The sequence below is a fragment of the Ictalurus furcatus genome, chromosome 29, assembly GCF_023375685.1.
Source record: "Ictalurus furcatus strain D&B chromosome 29, Billie_1.0, whole genome shotgun sequence".
Taxonomy (NCBI): domain Eukaryota; kingdom Metazoa; phylum Chordata; class Actinopteri; order Siluriformes; family Ictaluridae; genus Ictalurus; species Ictalurus furcatus.
The window spans coordinates 2,927,791-2,950,323 of NC_071283.1; the positions used below are offsets into that span (position 1 = coordinate 2,927,791).

At 42.6% G+C, this 22,533-nt stretch overlaps 2 protein-coding genes across 3 annotated transcripts; one reads left to right on the plus strand and one right to left on the minus strand.

The window, feature by feature from the left end:
• Window positions 1-14: 14 nt before the first annotated feature.
• uba6 (ubiquitin like modifier activating enzyme 6) lies at window positions 15-20,697 on the minus strand. Of its 2 annotated transcripts, XM_053619671.1 has the most exons (35): window positions 20,561-20,697; window positions 16,453-16,583; window positions 14,420-14,509; window positions 14,224-14,318; window positions 14,110-14,138; window positions 13,928-14,022; window positions 13,668-13,779; window positions 13,475-13,555; window positions 13,237-13,359; window positions 12,917-13,040; window positions 12,479-12,582; window positions 12,283-12,345; window positions 12,081-12,157; window positions 11,922-11,988; window positions 11,677-11,820; window positions 11,524-11,591; window positions 11,056-11,134; window positions 10,773-10,853; window positions 10,589-10,666; window positions 9,658-9,839; window positions 9,407-9,512; window positions 9,229-9,318; window positions 8,764-8,844; window positions 8,528-8,656; window positions 8,110-8,161; window positions 7,473-7,536; window positions 7,312-7,381; window positions 7,123-7,194; window positions 6,622-6,742; window positions 6,274-6,467; window positions 5,982-6,109; window positions 5,793-5,880; window positions 5,340-5,434; window positions 991-4,933; window positions 15-272 (listed from the first exon to the last, which is right to left on the minus strand). In XM_053619671.1, the coding sequence occupies exons 3-34, from the start codon at window positions 14,455-14,457 to the stop codon at window positions 4,789-4,791; spliced, it is 3,075 nt and encodes a 1,024-aa protein (XP_053475646.1). In that variant the 5' UTR covers window positions 14,458-14,509; window positions 16,453-16,583; window positions 20,561-20,697; the 3' UTR covers window positions 15-272; window positions 991-4,788. The 2 variants fall into 2 exon arrangements, with proteins under 2 accessions (XP_053475646.1, XP_053475647.1); XM_053619672.1 differs by lacking the exons at window positions 15-272; window positions 7,123-7,194 and having other exon boundaries at window positions 3,859-4,933.
• On the plus strand, window positions 17,833-22,172 carry grhprb (glyoxylate reductase/hydroxypyruvate reductase b). Its single transcript, XM_053619674.1, has 9 exons — window positions 17,833-18,025; window positions 18,566-18,696; window positions 18,794-18,866; window positions 19,039-19,155; window positions 19,509-19,597; window positions 19,782-19,886; window positions 20,091-20,226; window positions 20,384-20,514; window positions 20,649-22,172. Exons 1-9 carry the CDS (start codon window positions 17,886-17,888, stop codon window positions 20,768-20,770), a joined length of 1,044 nt encoding a protein of 347 aa, XP_053475649.1. The 5' UTR covers window positions 17,833-17,885; the 3' UTR covers window positions 20,771-22,172.
• The last annotated feature ends 361 nt before the right edge of the window (window positions 22,173-22,533 follow it).

Sequence of the window (22,533 nt, forward strand, 5' to 3'; positions counted from 1 at the left end):
GGTCTTTGTGTTTGTGTGTGTGTGTGTGTGTGTGTGTGTGTGACCCCTGACCCCCAGACTGCCACAGGCTAAGTTCAGCTCACACTGAGGGCTTAATTGAATTCCTGCACTGTTGCATTAGTATTATTTTATAGACTTTATACTTTTCACGACTCTTTCCTACCTCGTGGCATCAAGAGGAACACTAACATGAACACCCTTCAGGATTCTTCTCATTTCCATCCAGCGTGATCACTTCAGGACCTCCCAATCTTTTGACGCTGTTGTGGAAGCTGTTTATATATTAAAACCGGAACAGCAGCATATATTTTTACATTAAAAAAATAAAAAAGGAATCTAGCACCTGATTTGTTACAATTGAACTGAGCGTATACTTTGTAAACCCTCGTTCTGTAGACTTGCCTCTCCCTGTGTCCACAAACATGAAGCCAGGGGGTGTGTAAACTTTTGAACAGGACGATCGGTGTAAATTGTGATTACGTTTGTCTTCTGGCAAACATGTAAATATCTTATGTAGCTTCTGAAGGGCGGTACTAAATGGGGGGGGGGGGGGACAAGCTCTTTAAACAAAATCATAATGTTCAAAAGTTTACACCCCCCTGGCTGTTAATGTATTGTGTTGCCTTCTTGAGCATCAGTGAACGTTTGGACCTTTTGTAATAGTCCTGTACGAGTCCCTCGGTCGTCCTCAGGGTGAAAAGATGGATCTGAACGTCATACAGCCGCTGTTGGAAAAGGGCTCAAATATGCAGGTGCTGGAAAAGTAAAGAATGTGCAGGACCTGGAGGATTTTTCTGAAGACAGACAAGGGACTCGTGAAGAACGGTCACAAAACGTAAACACAGTCACTGATCATCCAGGTAACGATACACAGGGTTAAGAATCGAGCACATGTAAGCAACTGAACTGGTTCATTTGTTGTAAATTCAGTTAGTATTGTGTCCAACAACCAACAGCTAATTATTCCAGTGTCAGAACTTAACACTTTACTTGTTATCGCTTCGACCTTCATCCTAATCTGACCCCGTGTTCTCTCTCTCGGAACAGAAGTTGGAGCAGCAGGTTTGTCTGGTAGCACAGCCTTCACCAGCATCCGCAGAGACGACCGACTTCCTGTAACACACTCACGTAATACACGCAGTACTACATGTACTATATTCTCTACCGTAACACACAAACACAGACATAAACACAAAAGAGCTGCTTCCACAAACTAAAACTGCAGGCTCCGGAACATGTCCATATTCGGAAACGGTTTTTGGAGCAGCTCGGAGTGGGCGTGTCTTTCAGTCCAAAAAAGAAAAGACGTCATCGGTATTCACATGTACACGCGTACAGCTGCAATCACAATGATTCGACCCCCAGTGCAAATCAGGTTTATTGTCAAAATTCAGACTTTCAGCTGTTTGCGATGAACAAATCAAACAAAAGCGGTTGAAATAGTTCGACACGACGGACGCTTCACGTGGTTTCCCCAAATTCAACTGAAAATGCGACTTATAATGGTTTCTCCAGTTTCAAAATTATTCACGCCCCCCGAATAGAATCCCTCACAACAGCACGAATATGCAAAACAGTAGTCTGTACATTTTGACGATAAACCTGATTTGCACCGGGGGTCGGATCATTTTGATTGCAGCTGCACGTACGTATGTACGGTGTTGTTGAATATGTAAGGCCCGTCACCCGGGGCGCTGATGCTACAGGAAACGAATCATTGAAGGCGTTTTGTGATGAAGGCCGGGTCGTACAGTGTAATCGATGCTGCATTCAGCTGCTAACAGTATAATCAATACAAACGTTCTGAAGCAATAAACGGTTCATTTGAACAAATCCATAGAAATGTTTTGTTTACACTGCAGGTCAGACTAAGACTTTCCGTGACAGATCGATGTTTTATTAGAAAAATTAGGCTACATGACGTTATTTCTGATTCTAACAATATCTGATCTTATTTATGCGCTAAACCTATTTAACCACACGAACACAGAAGGTAACGGTCACCCGTATACAGTCAGGTAAAAAAGAAAGAAAGAAAGAAAGAAAGAAAGAAAAGGGGTAAATAAAAAAATAAATAAAAAATAAGTAAGGGAGGGAGGAAGAAACCAAAATGAAGAAAGGCAGAAAGAAAGAAAGAAAGAAAGAAAGAAAGAGAGAGAGAAAGGGGTAGAAAGAAAGAAAGAAAGGGGATAATATAAAGAAATGTAATTTGAAAGAAAGAAAGAAAGAAAGAACAGAAAGAAAGAAAAGGACAAAGAAAAAGAAAGAAAGGGGATAATATAAAGAAATGTAATTTGACAGAAAGAAAAAACAGAAAGGGGTTAAAATAAAGAAATGTAGTCATTTGAAAGAAAAGAAAGCAAGAAAAGAACAGAAAGAAGGAAAAGGACAAAGAAAAAAAAAGAAATGGGATAATATAAAGAAATGTAATTTGAAAGAAAGAAAAAACAAAGGGGATAAAATAAAGAAATGTAATTTGAAAGAAAAGAAAGAAAATGACAGAAATAAAGAAAGAAAAGGACAGAAAGAAAGAAAAGGACAGAAAGAAAGAAAGGGGATAATATAAAGAAATGTAATTTGAAAGAAAAGAAAGAAAATGACAGAAATAAAGAAAAGGACAGAAAGAAAGAAAGAAAGGGGATAATATAAAGAAATGTAATTTGAAAGAAAAGAAAGAAAATGACAGAAATAAAGAAAGAAAGAAAAGGACAGAAAGAAAGAAAGAAAAGGACAGAAAGAAAGAAAGAGGATAAAATAAAGAAATGTAATTTGAAAGAAAAGAAGGAAAATGACAGAAATAAAGAAATAAAGAAAAGGACAGAAAGAAAGAAAGAAAGAAAGGGGATAATATAAAGAAATGTAATTTGAAAGAAAGAAAGAAAAAGAAAAAAAAAAGAATAGAAAGAAAGGGGTTAAAAAAAGAAATGTCATTTGAAAGAAAGAAAAGTAGTGAAGCAAAGAAAGGGGGAAAGCAGAAAGAAAGAAATATGAGAACAAAGATAAATACCAAAAAAATGGGTAAAAACAAAAAAGTGGAGGAAAAGGAAAATGGAGAGGGGGAAACTTATAACGAGTCGCAGTAGATCGAAGCGAGATCGGTTCACTGAATAGACAGAAGAGATCTGTGTTCTTTACACGCAGAAATACTGTTCCTGTAGTAAACACCCACTGCTTGGAGCCACACAATAGCAACATCTGGGTGAAAATGTAAATAAATGTAAAAAAAAAAAAAAAAAAAGCGGGGAGAAATTCAAGACTTCCTTCATTCTGAAGGCCTGATTAAAGTCACCAAACCCTGTGCTGCCCCCTGCTGGGGAACATCCTGTGTTACAGTAAAGCTCTGGAGCATGTGATGAAACACTGTACACATGTGGAACAACGTCTATAGGTCAAGTTTGACATTAAATTCATTGGCTTTACAGATGTCTACAACAGCTGTGTGAATATGGGCGGCTTGTTACCAAGGCGACCAGGGCTGTGAAAGGAGGGATCAGAGCAGGGCTCGAGTCGACGGTAACTCAAGCAATCGCTCTTTACAAACGTGTCGAGCAGAAAAGCACTTGAGAACTGTCCAGCGAAGAATCCTACGTGAACGGCATCTTAAACCTCCGGGCCGTTCGTGTCATGTGACCACTGAAATAAATCGCCCTTTGTCTTTTTTCTATACATTAGTATTATTTACTATTATTATAGCATTGTGAACCCACTAATGTTTAATATACTACACAGTAACAGACTCCATCACATACATCTCAATAAATTTACTCTGCAGGCATCTCTTGTTATTTATTGCTCTTCTGAACTTGATTAACCCAAGAATTAAAGATCTGAAACAAACAAACAAACAAACTTCAGCCATCATGGTTGAAAAGTTTATTTTTGATTGGACCTTCAGCTGTATACTCCAGTCACAGTCATGTTGTGTAATATCGTACTTCTTTTAACAAGCTGTTTTTTTTTTGTTTTGTTTTTTTTAGCTGTGAAATGTTTGACATCGTTTTAGTCACGGAGATACGGAGGACATCGCGGTTACGAGTTTCTGCGCAAAGGAACGTCGGGTCGTCCACGTTAAAGGAAGCAAACGAAAATCTCGCTTTCTTCTTCGCTTTCCGCGTGCTACGCGATAAAATTCGGTGCAAGTGTCCGAGCTTAATGTCTGATAAGCGAAACTGACTTCTCCCGATACACACCCGCTCGGAGCGCCGCGGGGACAGGCGGCAAATTATTAGATTTATTTACTCGTTTCAGATAACTACTACGTCGACGTTCGTCCGGTGTCGGTCTCGAGGAAACGCTAAGCGCAGGGGACGTGGAAATAAATAGAGCCGTTTAAGTCTGCGTGTCAGTCGAGCGGGTCGGCGTCCTCGGGTCTTGATCCGGGACGAACGGGGAACGTCGCGGGCGATCTGCGTTAGGAAGCGATCGGTTCTTTCAGCTTTCCCCTCCCCCTGTGTCTGCGCTAATAAAACAACAGCCTTAATAATCAAGCCTTAAGTTAGGAGTGTAAACACTGTTTTCCTTCGACCGCGAGATCAACTATATATAATAATCACCGCCATCATCATCATCATCATCATCATAATGGACGCACGATATTTCTTAAGGCATCGGCACAGACGTAGTTATGCAATAAAATTACGAACCCGTAGAAAACAAACAAACAAACAAAAAAAAAAAAACGTTTTACTATGTACAGATTCATCAAGTGCTACTCCACTAGTGGTCCACGGGGGAAGGTAAGGGAGGGTGTAATATCAGTGTGTGTGTGTGAGTGAGTGTGTGTGTGTGTCAGGCCTTCTCGCCACTCTCGTGTCTAAAGTGATAGCGGACAGGAGGGCCGGGCAGATCCTCGTCCCCATCCGTTTCTGGTGCAAAGGACACAGTGAGGTCGACGTACTTCCTCTCTGCCGAAGGCTTGATCAACTTCTGCATACTATACACACACACACACACACACACACACACAGAGAGAGAGAGAGAGAGAGAGAGAGAGAGAGAGAGAGACACACAGAGAGAGGGAGACAGAGAGAGAGAGAGACAGATAGAGACACACACACAGAGAGAGGGAGACAGAGAGAGACAGATAGACAGACAGAGAGAGAGAGAGACAGACAGATAGACAGACAGAGAGAGAGAGAGACAGACAGACAGACGGACAGAGAGAGAGAGAGGGAGGGAGAGAGAGAGAGAGAGAGAGAGTGAGAGAGAGAGAGAGAGAGAGAGAGACAGTGTGAGAGAGAGAGAGAGAGACAGACAGACAGACAGACAGACAGAAAGAGAGTTGAGAACTGTGACATTCCATGTTGAAACACAGTGCCTGTAAGGTGTTGGTGTCTTACGCCAGTTTGAGTCTCTTGCTGTGTCCGGGCATGATGGGTACGTAGAGCATCTTCACTCCATGAACCACCATAGTGGGCTCAATACCGTACTTTTCCTGACAACAAAACACAACTTGATTAAAACACCACAACACCGAACAGCGCCGTAGGTCCACCGGATCATTCCGGACAGCCAAAAGCGCTTTATTGTAGAGTGCAGTGATTTCCATCCGGAGACGATTCGGGTCATCTGAAGCGAAGGCACCTAATTTGATCACCTGCCTAGTTCCTATTTCCAGCAAGGTAAATGCTAACACTTGCTTCCTACCGCCGACCGCATCTTATCTAACGGCATCACAGGGCAGCGTAACATTCTCGCTGGAACGTGCTATCTACCCTCTTCTGCATACGTTAGCTGACAGACGGGTTAATATCATCGTGCGAGAGAAGACGTGGTTCTGTGATGCGACTCACCCTGACAGCGCTGATGAAGTCGGACAGGGTGAAGTCTTCATGTCCTACAACGGACCAGCGATCCCAGATGGAGAAGAAGATGTCGTCTCTGACAAAGACAGAGAACGAATGAATGGAGGAATAGGAGGAATACCTTCTACAGAACAGATGTTACAAAGTGTTCTGTACGCATCTCTGTCTCTCTGCTACCTGATCTGCGTCCTTTTGACCCGAGCCGTCTCCGTTAGGACCATGACAGGGATGGCCAGGTTGAAGAAGCAGTTCTTAAATGACTCGAAGCCATAGCCACCCGTGACTTTAATCAGCTCCAACGCCACCTGCAGGTATTAAAGATTCAAAAATAAATAAATAAATAAATAAATAAATGAAAACACGTCTCGACTGACTGGATATTTGGTGCACCATATTTGAGTCATTTATTTTTCGTTAAACCTCTGCATGAACAAGTGGTTTAACGGCGACGGGGAGTGGAACCTCTTACCAAGCCGGCGACGGCGGCGGTAGCCGTGGCGATAGCGGGGATGATTTTGCCGGCGATGCGTTTGGTCTGGAGGCGATCGGCGGCTTCAATCGAGTACATGTGTGCTCTCAGGGCTGACGCCGACTCCACGAAATCCATGTGACCGTTCGCGTCGTCGTCTTTCTCGAAAAGCAACGGCGTCATACGCACGCGCTCTGCAGACGAGGCAAAATGGCTGACATGAGGACATAATACGCGAGGATGCGCTATATCACTAGATTCACTGGCGTGTTAAGCAGCTGATGTACGATTCATTGTGTGTCGTGATGTTTAAAGCTTTTTGTGTGATATGTGTGTGTGTGTGTGTACCTGGTGTAAAACCAGATGTGATGGCCTCCTCCAGTTGTGATATGGCTTCCCTTTCCTCCTCGCTGCTCACGGTCAGCTTGATCTGTTCAGGCTTCTTAACTGTTTCGTCGGTCTCTATATGCTAACAAACACACACACACAATATATATGCGTCACTACACACATACCGAATCTATACTCATATTGTATGTTAGTCTTATAGAATTAATAATAACTATTTGGATAGTGTTTCATTGTGAAAATAACAAAGAAAGCTGAGCAAGTCTACAGCAGTTCCCCCCCCCCCCCCCCATGAGCCAGGGTGTTTGCGTCACACACACGGTCACGTGACCATGAGGGGGCCGCAAACTAAACTAAACTTTAACTAAAATCTGGGGGTGGGGGGGATGGTTGTTTCAACGTTTTTCTTCCAGACGTCATGTCATCCTGAGAAGCCAATAAACTGATCTAACGGATGGATTCAGAAGCTTTATTAATATCGTATGAGACACGAGTGGCTACCTTCTCTGCCGGCTTGTACTCCGGAATCTCAACTTCAGCCAAAACGCTTGCCACGGCCTCGTAACTGAGGTTCTGTCGTCAAAACAGATAGAGGCCGAAATAGTCACCAGGATTGACCACACCGGATACGACGTAAAAATGTTACATGTAAATGTTGAAGAAAGGAAAAAAATAAATAAATGGGAAAACCTTTTCGGAACACGGGATGTTGTAGATTCCCGCGAACAGCCGAGCCGCGCTGACCACGAAACCAAAGTGCCTAACGGAGATAAGATTATAGATATGAATAAAACAGATCATATGTTTTCTTCTTTCGTTAAATCTTGGAATATAGATCAGCTTTCACTCACAGCTGGTCTTTGAGATCAAACTCGATAGGGGATGGAGGTCGTTTGGGAGACTGCCAGAACAGACCTGGGGGGGGGGGGCAATAACAAAAAACCTTCAACAAAAACCAATCAATCGCTTTGGAAAGAGACTAGACATTTTAGTCGGTCGTGTCTCATTGATATGGAGGACCAAACCTGCAGAAAATGATAAATAAATAGATAGATAGATAGATAGATAAGTAAATGTAATAATAGGAAAATAAATAAAGCTCTCAAGCACTGGAGCTACGCAAGGACTTCCCCCTCATTTGCATGTTGCACACGGAAAAAGAAAAGAAGAAATAAAATGTACGTATAAATAAATAGAAAAATTAATGCAAAAAATAAATAAACGAATAAATAAATAAAAGTTAAAAAGAATAAAAATAAATAGAGAAAATAATAACCGAAGGAAAAAAAGTAGTACAAAAATAAATTTAGGATTAAATTTAATTAAAAATTAATTACACTTGTTTTATCGAGTCATTTATTCCTTTTTTTTTTTTCCTATTACAGCATTTATTTATTTCTCTAGCTATTTATATTTGATTTCTGCATGTTTGGTCCTCCATACGTTGCTGGCTCTAAGCACATCCCGGGATGCGTGAGAGAGACTTACTGCCGTCTTTCAGTCGTGTATCCAGTGGAAACGAGTGCAGTAGTTGTAGTGCCTGAGAGAAAGGAGAAGAAAAAGAAAAGAACAAGTGCACGTTATTAACACTGTAATAAACACAATATGGTATTAACTCTCTGGTCAAAAGATCTAGTCAAAAAACAAACCCTGAATCTATCCACAAACCAAGTCTTTTCCAAGATAACCTGAATTGGATTTAAAAAAACAAACAAAAAAAATGCGACTCTGGCAACCCAGTTGGTTCAACTTGAGGGGGCGTGTCTGAGGTGTCTGATTTCTGCGTGAAATCCACGCAGCTCTCAGATTTCCGTCATATCCTTCCGGTAGCGGAACCTGACGTGAGCGTCTGCTCTCGAGATACCATAAAGAGTGTCGTTTTAGTGGAGTGTTACTGTAACCGTACCTTCCTCTTGAAGTATTTGTCAAATTTGAGGCGAGCGAGGGCCAGGCAGTGCTCCCAGCGTGTGGGGCGGCGGCTCAACACCTTAATGACTTGGAACGCTCCGTCCAGGCTCTCCCCGGCTTTCATCCTCTACAAAACAAAGCGCGCCACATGGATACGCAAACATCCACACGCATTGAGAAACAGCGGAAACAATAAGATGACGAGTCAAGCAAGACGTTTCGTTTCTCCCTTACCTGCAACACATCTGTAGCCGACACGTGGGTCTGCCAGAACATGTTGAACATGGAGGGCTTGTGAGAGAAGGAGCTTTCGAACTAAACGGGAACCGAATCAAAATGAGAACTCGGCTCAGAACGCACGTCTGCTACAGCGGTGTTTAGTTTGTGTGAGTAAAAGGTTAAAAAGATGGAGTATGTATTTTAATAAAAGTTAACACAAGCTACCTAATTAGAAACTCTGTTGATCGTTATGTTGATTTATTCATTTTTCACTTCCTCTATGCTTCCTGTACATCATTTTAAAATAGTAATGGTTTAATATTACATATTTACATTTAAAAAACCGATCCTGTGTGTGTATATATATATCTATATATAAAAATACATTTCTAAACTTGGAGGCAGAAGTGAGTCGAAATAAGAATGTAATCATAGAACCCTGTTAAATATAGTATCTGTGTGTGTGTGTGTGTGTCTGACCTTGTCCCTGGCCCACTGTATGGTGTGCTCGATCACAGCAGGAAAAGACTTTAGAGTGCAGAATGGTATCTCCTCCTCTGGTGGATCTCTCTACACAAATAAAACTCACTCAGCTTTCAAACACAAATATACACTCAATTCACACAACCTACACACACACACAAACACACACACTTACATGGCTGTTATAGGACTCGGTCAGGTTTGGCACGATGACCTCGGTGTGACCTTTCGTCCCCATGGTCCCAGAGTCGAGTAACGCTTTCTGATTGGACACGCTCCGACTGTGAAGGCACAAAGTGACACGCAGTTCCACCGCTGCTTTCCTACGCTCTAAACACTTTAACATGATTCACATCCTAATATTCACCACTCGACGGTGGCTTTTAACGCCGTTTCATAGGATTATAAAATAATCGGGTCTCTTACCTGTCCACGTATCTCCGAGCCTCCACGTTGTCCAGCGCAGTGATGACCAGACTGACACGTGAATAGAAAGTGTCGCTGAATGTCTCCTCCGTGGCGGGACACACCTTGTGCAGGTTAGCGTCTATGTGGAGCTCGGGATTAATCTCTAACGTGACTGCAGCTGCCGTGATGCTTTTTGGCTTCTACGCAGAGAAAGGCACAAGCAGGTAGGGAGATTAGGAGATAAGTAAGGCAGGTTGATCGATTAAATCATGTAAAAAAAAAAAAAAAAAAAATTGGCAAATTGCGATAAGTATAATACAAATTAAAAGGAACAAAATTTTTTTTTTTTTTTTTAAAGAAAAACTTAAAAATGAACGAGAATAAGAATAAAAAAACACTAATGAATGAATGGACAAAAATAAACAGAAGCAAATGAACGAATGAAAAGCTTAAATGAAGCAAATAAAAAATAAACAAACAAAATACAATACTAGAATATATTACAGTAAAGTATGATAGAAATATAAATGGAATATAATAAAAAATGAATGAAAAATCATCTTAAGAATGAAGAACTAAAATGGAAATTTTATTTCAAAATAAAGAAATGAATGAAAATTTACACTTGATTCAGAAATGAGAAATAAACTTCAAAGGAAATGAATGAATGAATTTAAAATTAAAAGTATTTTATGACTGAATGAATGAATGGCTGAATGACAATGAATGAACGACTGAATGAACGACTAACTGACAATGAATAACTGAATGAATGAACAACTGAATGAACAACTGACTGAATGACTGTCTGAACGACTGTCTGAACGAATGAATGACTGAATGAATGAACAACTGAATGAACAACTGACTGAATGACTGTCTGAACGAATGAATGACTGAATGAATGAACGACTGAATGAACGACTGAATGAATGAATGACTGACGTACCTGTATATGATGAGGTCTGAAGAGAAATTGGCGGTTGAGGTTGGACTTCTCTATAAGATCTGGATCAGTGATGAAAATCTTATGACAAACCACACACAGGAACAACTCATTAACGACACGTCATCGACACAAGCTTCACTGAATGTTTCGCGCATCCGCTCCACGCTTCGACCTTTGACCCTACCTCCCCTGAGCATCTGGCCAACCCCACCCCGAGCAGTGCAAAATTCTTCAGCATCTCACATCCTATAGCACCACACCCCACCTGCAGGGGGTAACAAAACAAAAACAATGATACACACGGATGTAACTAGCTCTGCACAGTCAGCACCTTCTCTAATAATAACAGTTCTCAGCTGGTGTATTCATACAGGCACAAAAATGAACCTGGTCCAGTAATCCAGCTCGTATCCTGACACAGAGGAAACTCATGTGAATGCCTTCGGGTGCGTGTTAATAATGCTCACCATGAAGACTCGAAGCTTGTGTAACTCCAGACAAAAGGACTCGCCGATACAGGCCCTCAAAGCATCGTATCGATCTCCCCTGCAGACACGCAGAAACACAAATCAGCATGTTTGTAAGCGTAAGGAAAGAATGCACATGCCCTTATAAAGTTATATAACAACTCTGAGTGTGATTGGACCCGGAATACATTCGTTCACGGGTTTCTAACTTTTTAATGGAAACAAAAGTACATTAATTCATGCCCCAGTCTAATTCTACACCTATATGTATAACATGTATATATACAGCACATCTTGCTGCTGCTATGTTACAGACATCATCAAATACGTTCATTTAGTGTCTGGATACGTTTGTGCCCCCTTGAAGTCTCTACCAACTAGCACCTAAGTGGAAAAAGAAGGAAGAAGCCGAATACCTTCACTGCCATACTGTACATGTATGTGTTCAGGAGGTTGATATTAACTCACCGAGGTGCAAACTCCTCTACAGGAAGAGACTGGAGGGGTTGGACCACCTCTAACGCATCCAGATAAAACTACACACAGAGAACAAACAAATAAAAATAAACGAATTCTCTCGCATAACACGGCGGCGTCTAGGCGCCTTGACCTTTGACCTACCCACTGTTGAAGCGGCGTGAACTTTCCGGTAAGAGCCTTCAGCACTTCTTGACTGGCGATGCCTCCCACGGCAGCTGCTAGGGGAGAGAGGCAGCCTCTCGCGCAACGCGACACGCACCTCACTAAGGACGGGTTCACGTTCACCTGGCCACGTACAGATGCAAACGTACAGTTATTATTACAGTCGATAAGGAAAACTTCTACGGGGGGGTGTCGGTGGGGATGGGAGACGAATGGGAGCTCACTTTGTTCTTGAGCGTCTCGTTGACCTCCTCGGTGATCTTCAGCAGGAGATCCGAATCCTGCAAACAGCTACAAGGAGCGGCAACACGATACGGAATGAAACGGAGAAGGTGGGAAAATAAATAAATAAATGAATGAATGAATGAATGAACGAACATTACCCTATATTCGGCAGTCTGTTGTGTTGTTCCTGGAAGACGTCCAGAGCTATCATGGTGGCGTGGATCTGCAGCGGTGCCTGATGGGAAACACAGTTCCACAGCACCGTGATGAAACAACTACATACTTTCGCTATTATGTATTTTTGTAAAGCAGCAACGGCGCCTCGGAAAGACGCTAGACGTAGTAAACGTCGTTTTATACCTCGGGTTTGCTCAAGTCTGGAATAAGAAGCTGTGGGTCGTGTAACTGCTGTTCCATCGTCTCCTACACACACACACACACACCACGCATTTAAACAAAACCGAGATCGTTTGTCAGAAGAACGACAGCTGAGGCAGGACATCATCATCATCATCATCATCAACCCGATAAATAAATCGATCAGGATATCACGTACGAAGCTGTAGGTTTTGGGCGTCTTGACGGTTCGAAAGATTCCACCGTGGAGATACGGCTGGAAGGACGACGTATCGCTGATCGCAAAACTGTACGGAGAGATAACTACACACACACACACACACACACACACATACAATTAAACCCATCCACATCCTGCTATTCCACATTATAAGAATACATTATTTTGCCCTCTAGCAGGTGGTGTGACATCATCATTTTTTCTGCATTTAGTAGCATAAGTGTAACTTGGTTGTGTTATTATTGTGAGGAGGTACTTCTGGAATATAAGATAAAAGGACAATAAGGAAACACTAACAGGACAAAAACTAAACTGGAATATACCATTAGGTAATTTTACACTCAGTCGATGAATTAAACAAACTATACATTTCACTACGAATTGATAACGGAGTTTAAATTGTGTGTGTGTGTGTACCTGTAATTTGGTGCGTAGTGCCGTTGAGCTCGGTCATGCCGTTGATCTCTCGGAAACGCACGCTCTGTCCCGTCTGAAGGCCGTGGGCGCGGCTGTCCATGCACGTCACCACGCCGGGGTTCTCCTGGATCGGGCGGCAAAGCACACGAGACGAGTCACAAAATGGCGCAGGTTACAGAACACTGTCATCGCCGAGTAAAAGCGATTCACAAGAAGAAAGAGTGGCTTTGATTTATAAAAAAAAAACAAACAAACAAACAAACAAAAAAAAAAACAAGTCCAATTCTAAAAGTTTGGCTCCGACAGCTTTTGGGTAATACCTGGCTGACGTTCTGAATGAAAAGCTCTTTAGGCTCCTCCCCCGTCGGGTCTGACACCTCGAAACTCTCGCCGAAATCGCAGAACACTCGCGAGCAGATCCCCAGCACGTCACAGCTGATAAACTAACAGGAAACGCAATGACAGGTATCCTATCAGTTTCGCCCTCTATCATCATGTACTCGCAGTTCGGACAAATCGCGTCCCCCGTCTGTGGGTTTTAATGGATTGTTTCCGTACCTTAATTGGAGGCTGTTGAGAGCGACAGAAACAGTTGATCCTCTTCTGCAAGCGCAGGCTCGTCTCCGTTAGCACGACGCACTGCGGACGGAAAACACACACACACACACACACACACCCATTATGTACACATTATATATATATATATATATATATCATGATTATTTATTTGTGTGTGTGAGCCGAGACAAACCTGGTACTTAAGCAGAAAGCTGAGATCAGTGGTGTCGTTCAGGGCCACGCTCGAAATGCTGACCTGAACATATGGGTTTAACTCGGCCACCCGGGAATGCACAGCCTCCACCCTGAGAGAGGCAACAGGACAAGAGACAGACAGAGAGAGAGAGAGAGAGAGAGAGAGAGAGGGAGAGAGGTGAAACTGTATTGTAGACGTGTTTCTACTCTAATAATCACGACGGCGCATCCTAACGTCAGTGTGCGAAATGCTTAAACCTTTTCTTCCGGCTCTGAACGTCCTCCTCTCGGATAAAGAAGTTAGTGCCGAGGTCCCAGACATCGCACTGCTTACTGTCATGCAACGTGACTGTCTGCGCACACACACACACACAGTTTTGTAAAACACTGCACACTCAGCAGCCATTTTAAGCCCCATGAACTACGAAGATCTCTCTTACCTTCACTCCAGCAAGGACGATATTCTTAGCTGCAAGGGGGCAAATACTTTTGTTTAGTCTCTAGGAAAGTTGTAGTAGAAGAGACCTCCGTATAGATCTAACGAGTTTACTCACCTACTTCCACACCCAGAGCCCCCATTCCACTCAAGAATACAGAGGACTGAGCCATCTGTTGCATGGCACTGTCTCCCAGGACATACCGCTGCCGACTACACACACACACACACACACAGAGAGAACACAAATCAGCAGACATTCACGCAACGTTGTCACTGGTTATTTTCCTGTAACAGCAGATTTCAATTCTCACCTGTACAACGAGTCGTCTATCTCCATTGGGTCAGCCATGTTGGATGGGGGGAGAGGGGGCGTCGTCTTCTTGCTACGGACTCTAGTCAGGCTGTGATACGAAAAAAATATAAATATGATTAGATTACCGCATGTGATACCACTTGCAATATACACAGGTGTATCCTGTTCATTTTTTCCCCGTAATTTAATTCAAAAAGTGGAACTTTCATATATTATAGATTCGTTACACATAAAGTGAAATATTTCAAGCTTCCATACTTTCGTTTGTTTTAATCTCGATGATTAGGACTTACAACTCATGGCAATCAAAAATCCAGTATCTCAAAAGTATTCAAATAAAGAATTTATAATATAGAAATGTCGACCTGAGACGACTCTAATCAGATAATTAACTCAAAACACCTGCGAAGGTTTCCTGAGGCTTTAATCGCTCAGTCTGGATCAGTACACAACTACAATCACGGGGAAGATGGAAGTAAATGTTGCGTTTCATTTGGAAATCAAGGTCCCAGAGTCTGGAGGAAGAGTGGAGAGGAACAGAATCCAAGCTGCTTGAAGTCCAGAGTGAAGTTTCCACAGTCAGTGATGATTTGGGTTGCCATGTCATCTCCTGGTGTTGGTCCAGTGTGTTTTCTCAAGTCGAGAGTCGATGCAGCGTCTACCAGGAGATTTTAGAGCACTTCATGTTTCCATCTGCTGACGAGCTTTATGGAGATGCTGATTTCCTTTTCCAGCAGGACTCTGCACCTGCCCACAGTGCCAAAACTTCTAGTAACTGGTTTGCTGACCGTGGTGTTACTGTGCTCGATCGTCCAGCCGACTCGTCTGACCCGAACCCCGTAGAGAATCTACGAGAGACACCAGACCCGACAATACAGACGAGCTGAAGACCGCTCTCAAAGCGACCTGGGCTTCCAGAACACCTCAGCAGTGCCACAGGCTGATCGCCTCCATGCCACGCCGCATCGATGCAGTAATTCAAGCAAAAGGATTAAAACCCCGACCGAGTATCAGCGCATAAAGTACCATACGTTTCATCAGGTCGACATTTCTGTATTATAAATTCTTCATTCTAATATTTTGAGATACTGGATTTTTGATTTCCGTGAGCTGTAAGCCGTAATCATCGAGATTAAAACAATAAAAAGGCTCAAAATATTTCACTTGACGTATAATGAATCTAGAATATACGAACGTTGCACTTTTTGAATGAAACTACTGGGGGGAAAAAACTAACTTTACTACAATTTTCTAATTTTTTAAGATGCACCCGTATACCTTTGGAAAGAAAGATCACAGAGATGTTTATACTCTTGTTTCCTTTTGGATTGTGTGTTTTTAAATTGATTTAATACCATGACACCGTGATTTTTTTTTTTTTTTGGCGATACCGGTCATACCGTCACACCCCGAAACAAGACGATAATTAAATCCCACTGTGTGCACTTCTGAGTTTGGACACATTAATAATTCTTCCAGCTAGTTTGCTAGCTAGCATTTCCACTCACTTTTAGTTCCAGGAAAAGTGAGTAAACATTCCTAATTATATTGGGCTTAAACTTAAATATGAAAACATTTCGACAGGACATTTTTTTTTCCACCAGTTCACTTCATTGAGCTAGCCACGGCTAACTGACTCATATCTAGATCCTTCGCTTTATTCATTTCCCATCCGTTTAGCGACAAGTCCCGAGTCTCGCGCTCTGATTGGTGCGTTCTTTACGCTCCCACGCAGCTGATTTGACAGCTGAGTGCACGCGCGGTGCCAATAACCTACCAACCAATCATAGAGCAGAGGGGCGGGGTTTAACAGAATGCAGGTGGGATGAAAAGCCGCTTACTCAGAGCGTCGTTAGCTTAACCGGCTAGCGTTCACACATTACCAGCCCCGGGTGTTGTTCATTAAGAAAGCGAGTAGCTGCCTCTGTCTGCAGCTGTTACCGGAAGTAGAGGAGAGTCGGAAATATTTATACTGACGATTAAAAAAAAGCAAAACAACAAATAAACGAGTTTAGAATGAGTTGACGTTACCTGTCAGTGTGCGCGAGGGACCCAAAAAAAAACCGTCTTCTTCTTCTACGGTTCGTTCATTCGGTGGCACGAGCTGAAAGCGCGTCACTGCGCCATCTGCTGGCCCGGAGGAGCGAGGAAAAAAATTCAAACTACAAAAAAATAAACATTAAAGGTGTTTCTTGAGGAAAATACTCAACTGAAAGGAAATAAGGAAGGAAAGAGATAATGGGAAAAGGAAAGGAAAGAAAGAAGGGAATAGGAAAGGAAAGAAAGAAGGGAATAGGAAAAGAAAGAAAAAAGATAAGGCATGAGGAAAGGAAAGCAATAAGGAAAGATGAAAGGAAAGAAAGAAGAGAAGAGAAAAGGAAATATTAGATTAAGAGAGTAATTTAAAAAAAAAGGAAAGAAAGACACAAAGAGGGCATTGACTTGAGCAATAGTTCTCAAAGTGAGGTCCGAGGATCCTGTCTGGGGTTTTTTATTTGTTTGTTTGTTTATTTATTTATTTTTTGTTACACCACATTCACCTTTGCCAGGTAAAAGACACATAGTAAAAATGCTGAGTGCACTTTGCTACCTTTATTTTTGACAGTGTACAGTTAAGCGCATCCCTGGATGCAAAAAAAAAAAAAAAAAAAAAGGCTGGATAAAGGAAAGAAGAAAGAAAGAAAAACGAAAAGAATATGGTTATCTGACAGTCGGCTGATCCTCACCTGGAAAACAAAATAAAACTGATTAAAAAAAAAACCTCTTAAAGAAGCAGAGCGTTTCCGTCCGATTACCGAGGTCACGCTTAGATTTAGGTGTAGAAATAGCCTTAATTAGCTGTATTATTATTATTATTACATCACAACATGGAAGGTCCTCATAAGGATAGTAAGACATAAGTGTGTGTGTGTGTGTGTGTGTGTGTGTGTGTGTGTGTGTGTGTGTTTACGTGTCCTTGTTTGTCAGACCAGTCAAACATTCACCTCACATGATCACCTCTGATAACCCAGATGCGAGTTGTGTTAGATGTATAATATTTATCTTCTGTGTGCTTGTTTTTTGTTTTTCTGTTATTAACATTGAGGTGCAGTTTACAAGATCAAATGCACCTTCAGCGTGCGATCACGTTACTTCTATAATCACACGAGAAATGGGTTTTTTTTTTTCTAGATCACATGTCGCAAATGTTTCCCCGGTCTCTTTCTACAGGTATGAAACAATGTGCCCTGTACTCGACCCCGGCTTATATCTGATAGAGAGCTGTTTTTGTTGTCTATCCTCAGCTCATATTGGCCCAAAGCACTGAGCGTCTGTCACCTCCCCTCCGTCAGCTCCTGTCCAAAAACAACACACACTCCCCCTGAATCTCAGTCAGGTTCCAAAGTCCGCCGTGTGCGTAAAGTGTAAAGGCGACTCCGGCGGCGGGGGGTTCGTGTGTTTCGGTGTATTTTAGAGCGTTCAGGATGTGGTGTAGCAGAGCAGCGGTTCGGCGGCTTGCGCTCGGGCTCAGAGGAACGCGGCGTACCATGGCCACGTTACCGCGTGTGTACGTCTCCCGTAAAGTGCCGCCGCAGGGACTGGACATCCTGCGCACATCTGCACAGTGAGTTTTGGCGTCTCCTCGGGTTACGAAACACCGACGTCAAGCTCGGATCTGACCCACATCTCACGTGTCTCCGATGTGGCCGGTGTGGATCAAAATGGAACCGAGTGATGTCACGAATTCGCTTTAAAAAAAAAAAAGGGGGTTCTTTGCGTACTTAAAGGTTCTCAGCATCGGAAAAGGATCCTATTATGCAGATAGAAAGACGCTTTTTTAGGGTTCCTCGTAGAACCTTTAAAGCAGTGGTCACCGACCGTGTTTCTGGAGATCTACCTTCCTGAAGACTTTAGCTCCAACCGTAATCGTGCCCACCTGACCTTTCTATGATCCAACTTAAGAAGTTCTCGATCATCTAAAAAAAGGTGCGTTCGATTGTGGTTGGAGATGAAACCTGCGAGGAAGGTAGATCTCAACGAAGAGGGTTGGTGAGCACCGCTTTAAAGCTCTCCCCAGAGTGTATGAACCACTAAACTATACTCCAGGATAGATCACTAGAGCGATCTCGCCATTTCGACCTCTTCCGTCTTTCCTCATTCCCAGAGTGCAGGTCGACCTTTGGGACTCGGACGACCCCGTTCCACGACAGGAGCTGCTGCAAAAGGTGAAAGGTTGCGCCGGACTGCTCTGCGTCCTCACCGAGAAGATCGACGCGGAGTTGTTGGACGCCGCAGGTCTGACGCTAAATCTCTCGGCCGATCTCGACGCTCTACGGGGCGGAAAGGTTGCACGGTTGAAACGTGTGCGTGTTTTTTGTTTTGTTGTGTGCAGGTCCGAACCTAAAGGTGGTCAGCACCATGTCGGTCGGGTTCGATCATCTTTCACTGGACGAGCTGAAGAAAAGGTCGGTTCGTTCGTGTGCGTTTCTATGAACCGGATGACGGCGATGATATCTGTATTAATTCGTATGCATAATGTTGTCGATAGACGTGTTCTAGACATGCTTCATGGACAGCATCCAAAATTAGATGGTATAACGGCTGCCGTGTTTGTCTTTTGTGTGTGTGTGTGTTTAGGGGAATCCGTATAGGATACACTCCAGAAGTGTTGACTGACGCGGTAGCCGAGCTGACTGTTGCCCTTCTCCTCGCTACTTCACGAAGACTTATCGAGGCTACGCATGAAGCCAAAACGTACTCTCTCTCTCTCTCACACGCACACACAAGATTACACAAGAACCCTAAACAGTTGGTAAGACTTTACAAACACACCAAGTGTATGTATTTAAACTTAAACATAAATACGTAAAGTAGTCATGGATCGAACACGGGACAGGTGAACACAGTCAGTAACAGACCAATCCCAGGAGAGTCAATCTGTATAGTAACAACTTCAACATGAATGCTTTTACTAGTTTGATGCCTTCTGTAAGGTGATGGTTGTTTAGCATTTTTGGAATGAGTCTCCAGTGCTAGTCAGCGTTCAGTTTCTCAGACGCTCGTGTGTGTGTGTGTGTGTGTGTGTGTGTGTGTGTGTGTGTGTGTAGTGGTGGCTGGGGAACATGGAGAACTCTGTGGCTGTGTGGTTACGAGTTAGCCAACAGTACAGTCGGCATCCTTGGACTCGGAAGGATCGGTGAGTCGTCTCTTATTCAAGCACACCCTCGCAGGCCACTTTAATAGGAACACATGCTCATTCGTGCTAGTATGCGTGAGCCAATCATGTGGCAGCAGAGCAATGCATAAAAGCATGCAGATACAGCGAGCGATACTAGCAGGCTTTATTAATAAAGAGTGTAATGTGTGTGTGTGTGTGTCAGGAGTGGCCATCGCTGAGCGTCTCAAGCCTTTTAAGGTGAAAAAATTCATCTACACGGATGTGGCGCCGAGACCGGAGCTGGCTGAGGCCATCCAGGCGGAGTACGGTAAAGAGAGTCTTCGGATCTTCGTTCTTAGTTTAATTTGACGCCGTCGATTGAAATTCAGCAAGATGGTGGGAGAAGGTTGTATTTAGTCAGTCCTGATACCTGATACAGATCCAGATCCGGGTAATTAGGTAGTGATCAAGACCAGTCCTTAAATTGGGACTCCCATTTTTGTGACACCGACGCGCGTGTGTGTGTTTGTAGTGTCCATGGACGAGTTGGCCAGACAGTCTGATTTCCTGGCGGTGTGCTGTGCTCTGACTCCGGAGACTCAGGGCGTCTGCAACAAGGAGCTTTTCGCCAAGATGAAGAACACGTCCATTTTCATCAACACCAGCAGGTACGTGACAGGAAAGCACTCCACTTCTCAAAAGTACGCTCGCGGTTGACACTTTTGTAAATCTGATGTGAGTTCAGTTTGGTCGATAAAAACCAGAGGAAATATGGCAATTGAGGCTGTGTGGTTGTGTGTGTGTGTGTGTGTGTGTGTGTGACAGAGGAGGTGTGGTGAACCAGGAGGACCTGTATGCAGCGCTATCTTCAGGCCTGATCGCTGGAGCTGGACTGGACGTCACCACGCCGGAACCCTTACCCACTAACCACCCGCTCTTCACACTCAAAAACTGCGGTGAGCTCCAGCGTGTGTGTGTGTGCGTGTGTGAGACTATAATCACCTGCGTAATGCTTCACACGATGCCTCTAAACGTTTCATGCACGGTGTGTGATCACAGTCTTGCTCTGTGTGTGTGTTAATGTGTTCAGTGATCCTGCCACACATCGCCAGCGCTTCGTACACTACTCGGAACGCCATGTCTGCTCTCGCCGCCAACAACCTGCTCGCCGGACTCAGAGGAGAAGCCATGCCGAAGGAACTTCGGCTCTAGAACCCGATTCCGAACTCGCTGCTGAAACTGTAGAGGAATTAATAAACGGATCATTTTAACTACACGGACATCATCACAGTGAAACTAGAACCTAAAGATGAATGTGTGTGTAACGGTGTTGTAAACAGATCCTGTGATGTCACTTACGAGTATCGTTAACTAGCAGCACGAACAGCGGGAACTCTCGCGCCATCCTCCATGTTACAGCAAAAAACACCCGACTGCAGATGTGTAAGAGCTTCTTAAAATTCAACAATACACCTTTCACTCTCTCTCTCACACACACACACACACACACACACATATATATATATATATATATATAAATATATAAATAAACATGAAAGAAAAACGAAAAACCACAAGAATTCAATGAACAAATGAATAAATAAATAAATGGAAAGAAAAAATTAAAAAGGAAATATGAGAACCAAAGAATAGATAGATAGATAGATAGATAGATAGATAGATAGATAGATATCTCAGCAATGGAAAGAGGAAAATAAAATGGAAAGAAAGAAAGAAAGAAAAGTAAATGGAAAGAGAAAAACATGAGAAATGGGAAAAAATGCAATGAAAAAAAGAAAGATTGAACACAAGAAATGGGAAAAGAAAAGAAAAACAAAAATAAGAAGAAAATAAAAAACAAAAACCACAAGAATAGAAATGGAACGCATGAATGAATAGATAGATAGATAGATAGATAAATAAATAAATAAATGTGAAGTGGAAAGAGACAATAAAAAAGTAAGAATGTGAAACAAAAACTAGATAGAGATAAAGAGAGATGGATAGAGCGAGATAGACAGAGATAGATAGAGCTAGACAGATAGAGGTAGACAGATAGAAATAGACAGAGAGAGAGATGGATAGAGAGAAATAGAGATAGAGAGAGATAGATAGAGATAGAAAGAGATAGAGATAGATAGAAAGAGATAGAGAGATGGATATATATATATATAGAGAGAGAGAGAGAGAGAGATAGAAAGAGATAGAAATAGACAGAGATAGAGAGCGAGACAGAGAGAGAGAGATAGATAGAGAGAGATAGAGATAGAAAGAGAGATAGAGATAGACAGATAGATAGAGAGATAGAGATATACAGATAGAGAGAGAGATAGATAGAGAGAGTTACATAGAGATAGACAGATAGATAGATAGAGATAGATAGATAGAGATAGACAGATAAAGAGAGATAGGGAGAGAGATAGATAGAGGTAGATAGAGAGAGATACAGATAGACAGATAGAGAGATAGATAGCTAGAGAGCTAGATATCTCAGCAGTGGAAAGAGGAAAAGAATATAGGAAGGAAAGAACATGAGGAAATGGGAATAGAAAAACAAACCAGAAGAAAAAAATGTAATGAAACAAGAACATGAAAGAAAAACAGAAAAAACCCCCACAAAAATAGAATGAATAGATAAATAAATAAATAAATAAATAACATGAGAAATGTAAAGAAAAAAAAGGGAAGGAGGAGAAACAAAAAGTATAGATAGAAAGATATCTCAGCAACGGAAAGAGGAGAATAAAATGGAAAGAAAGAAAGGTAAATGTGAAGCGAAAGAAAGGAAGAGAGAGAAAGAGAAAAGGCTGGATGAACTGCTCGTGTGCGAGAGGTGTTTCAATGCAGAGCGATCATCTCGCAGCGGCTTCTGAAGTGAAACGCACACGATGATGAGTAACAGTAAGTGCACAAAAACTAAACAGGGCTTCCTTTCGGGGTTTCCACACACCACGGCCACGGCCGGTATTTCCTCC

Excerpts from the sequence above, each read along its gene's own strand:
- uba6 (XM_053619671.1), bottom strand. The coding sequence starts at position 14,457 with ATGGCTGACCCAATGGAGATAGACGACTCGTTGTACAG. Across the intron at positions 13,556-13,667 it reads GCTTTCTGCTTAAGTACCAG|TGCGTCGTGCTAACGGAGAC; the intron begins GTTTGTCTCGGC and ends TTCCGTCCGCAG. Across the intron at positions 13,360-13,474 it reads CTCAACAGCCTCCAATTAAG|TTTATCAGCTGTGACGTGCT; the intron begins GTACGGAAACAA and ends GTTTCCTGTTAG.
- grhprb (XM_053619674.1), top strand. The coding sequence starts at position 17,886 with ATGTGGTGTAGCAGAGCAGCGGTTCGGCGGCTTGCGCTCGGGCTCAGA. Across the intron at positions 18,867-19,038 it reads CTGGACGAGCTGAAGAAAAG|GGGAATCCGTATAGGATACA; the intron begins GTCGGTTCGTTC and ends GTGTGTGTTTAG. Across the intron at positions 19,598-19,781 it reads CCTTGGACTCGGAAGGATCG|GAGTGGCCATCGCTGAGCGT; the intron begins GTGAGTCGTCTC and ends TGTGTGTGTCAG.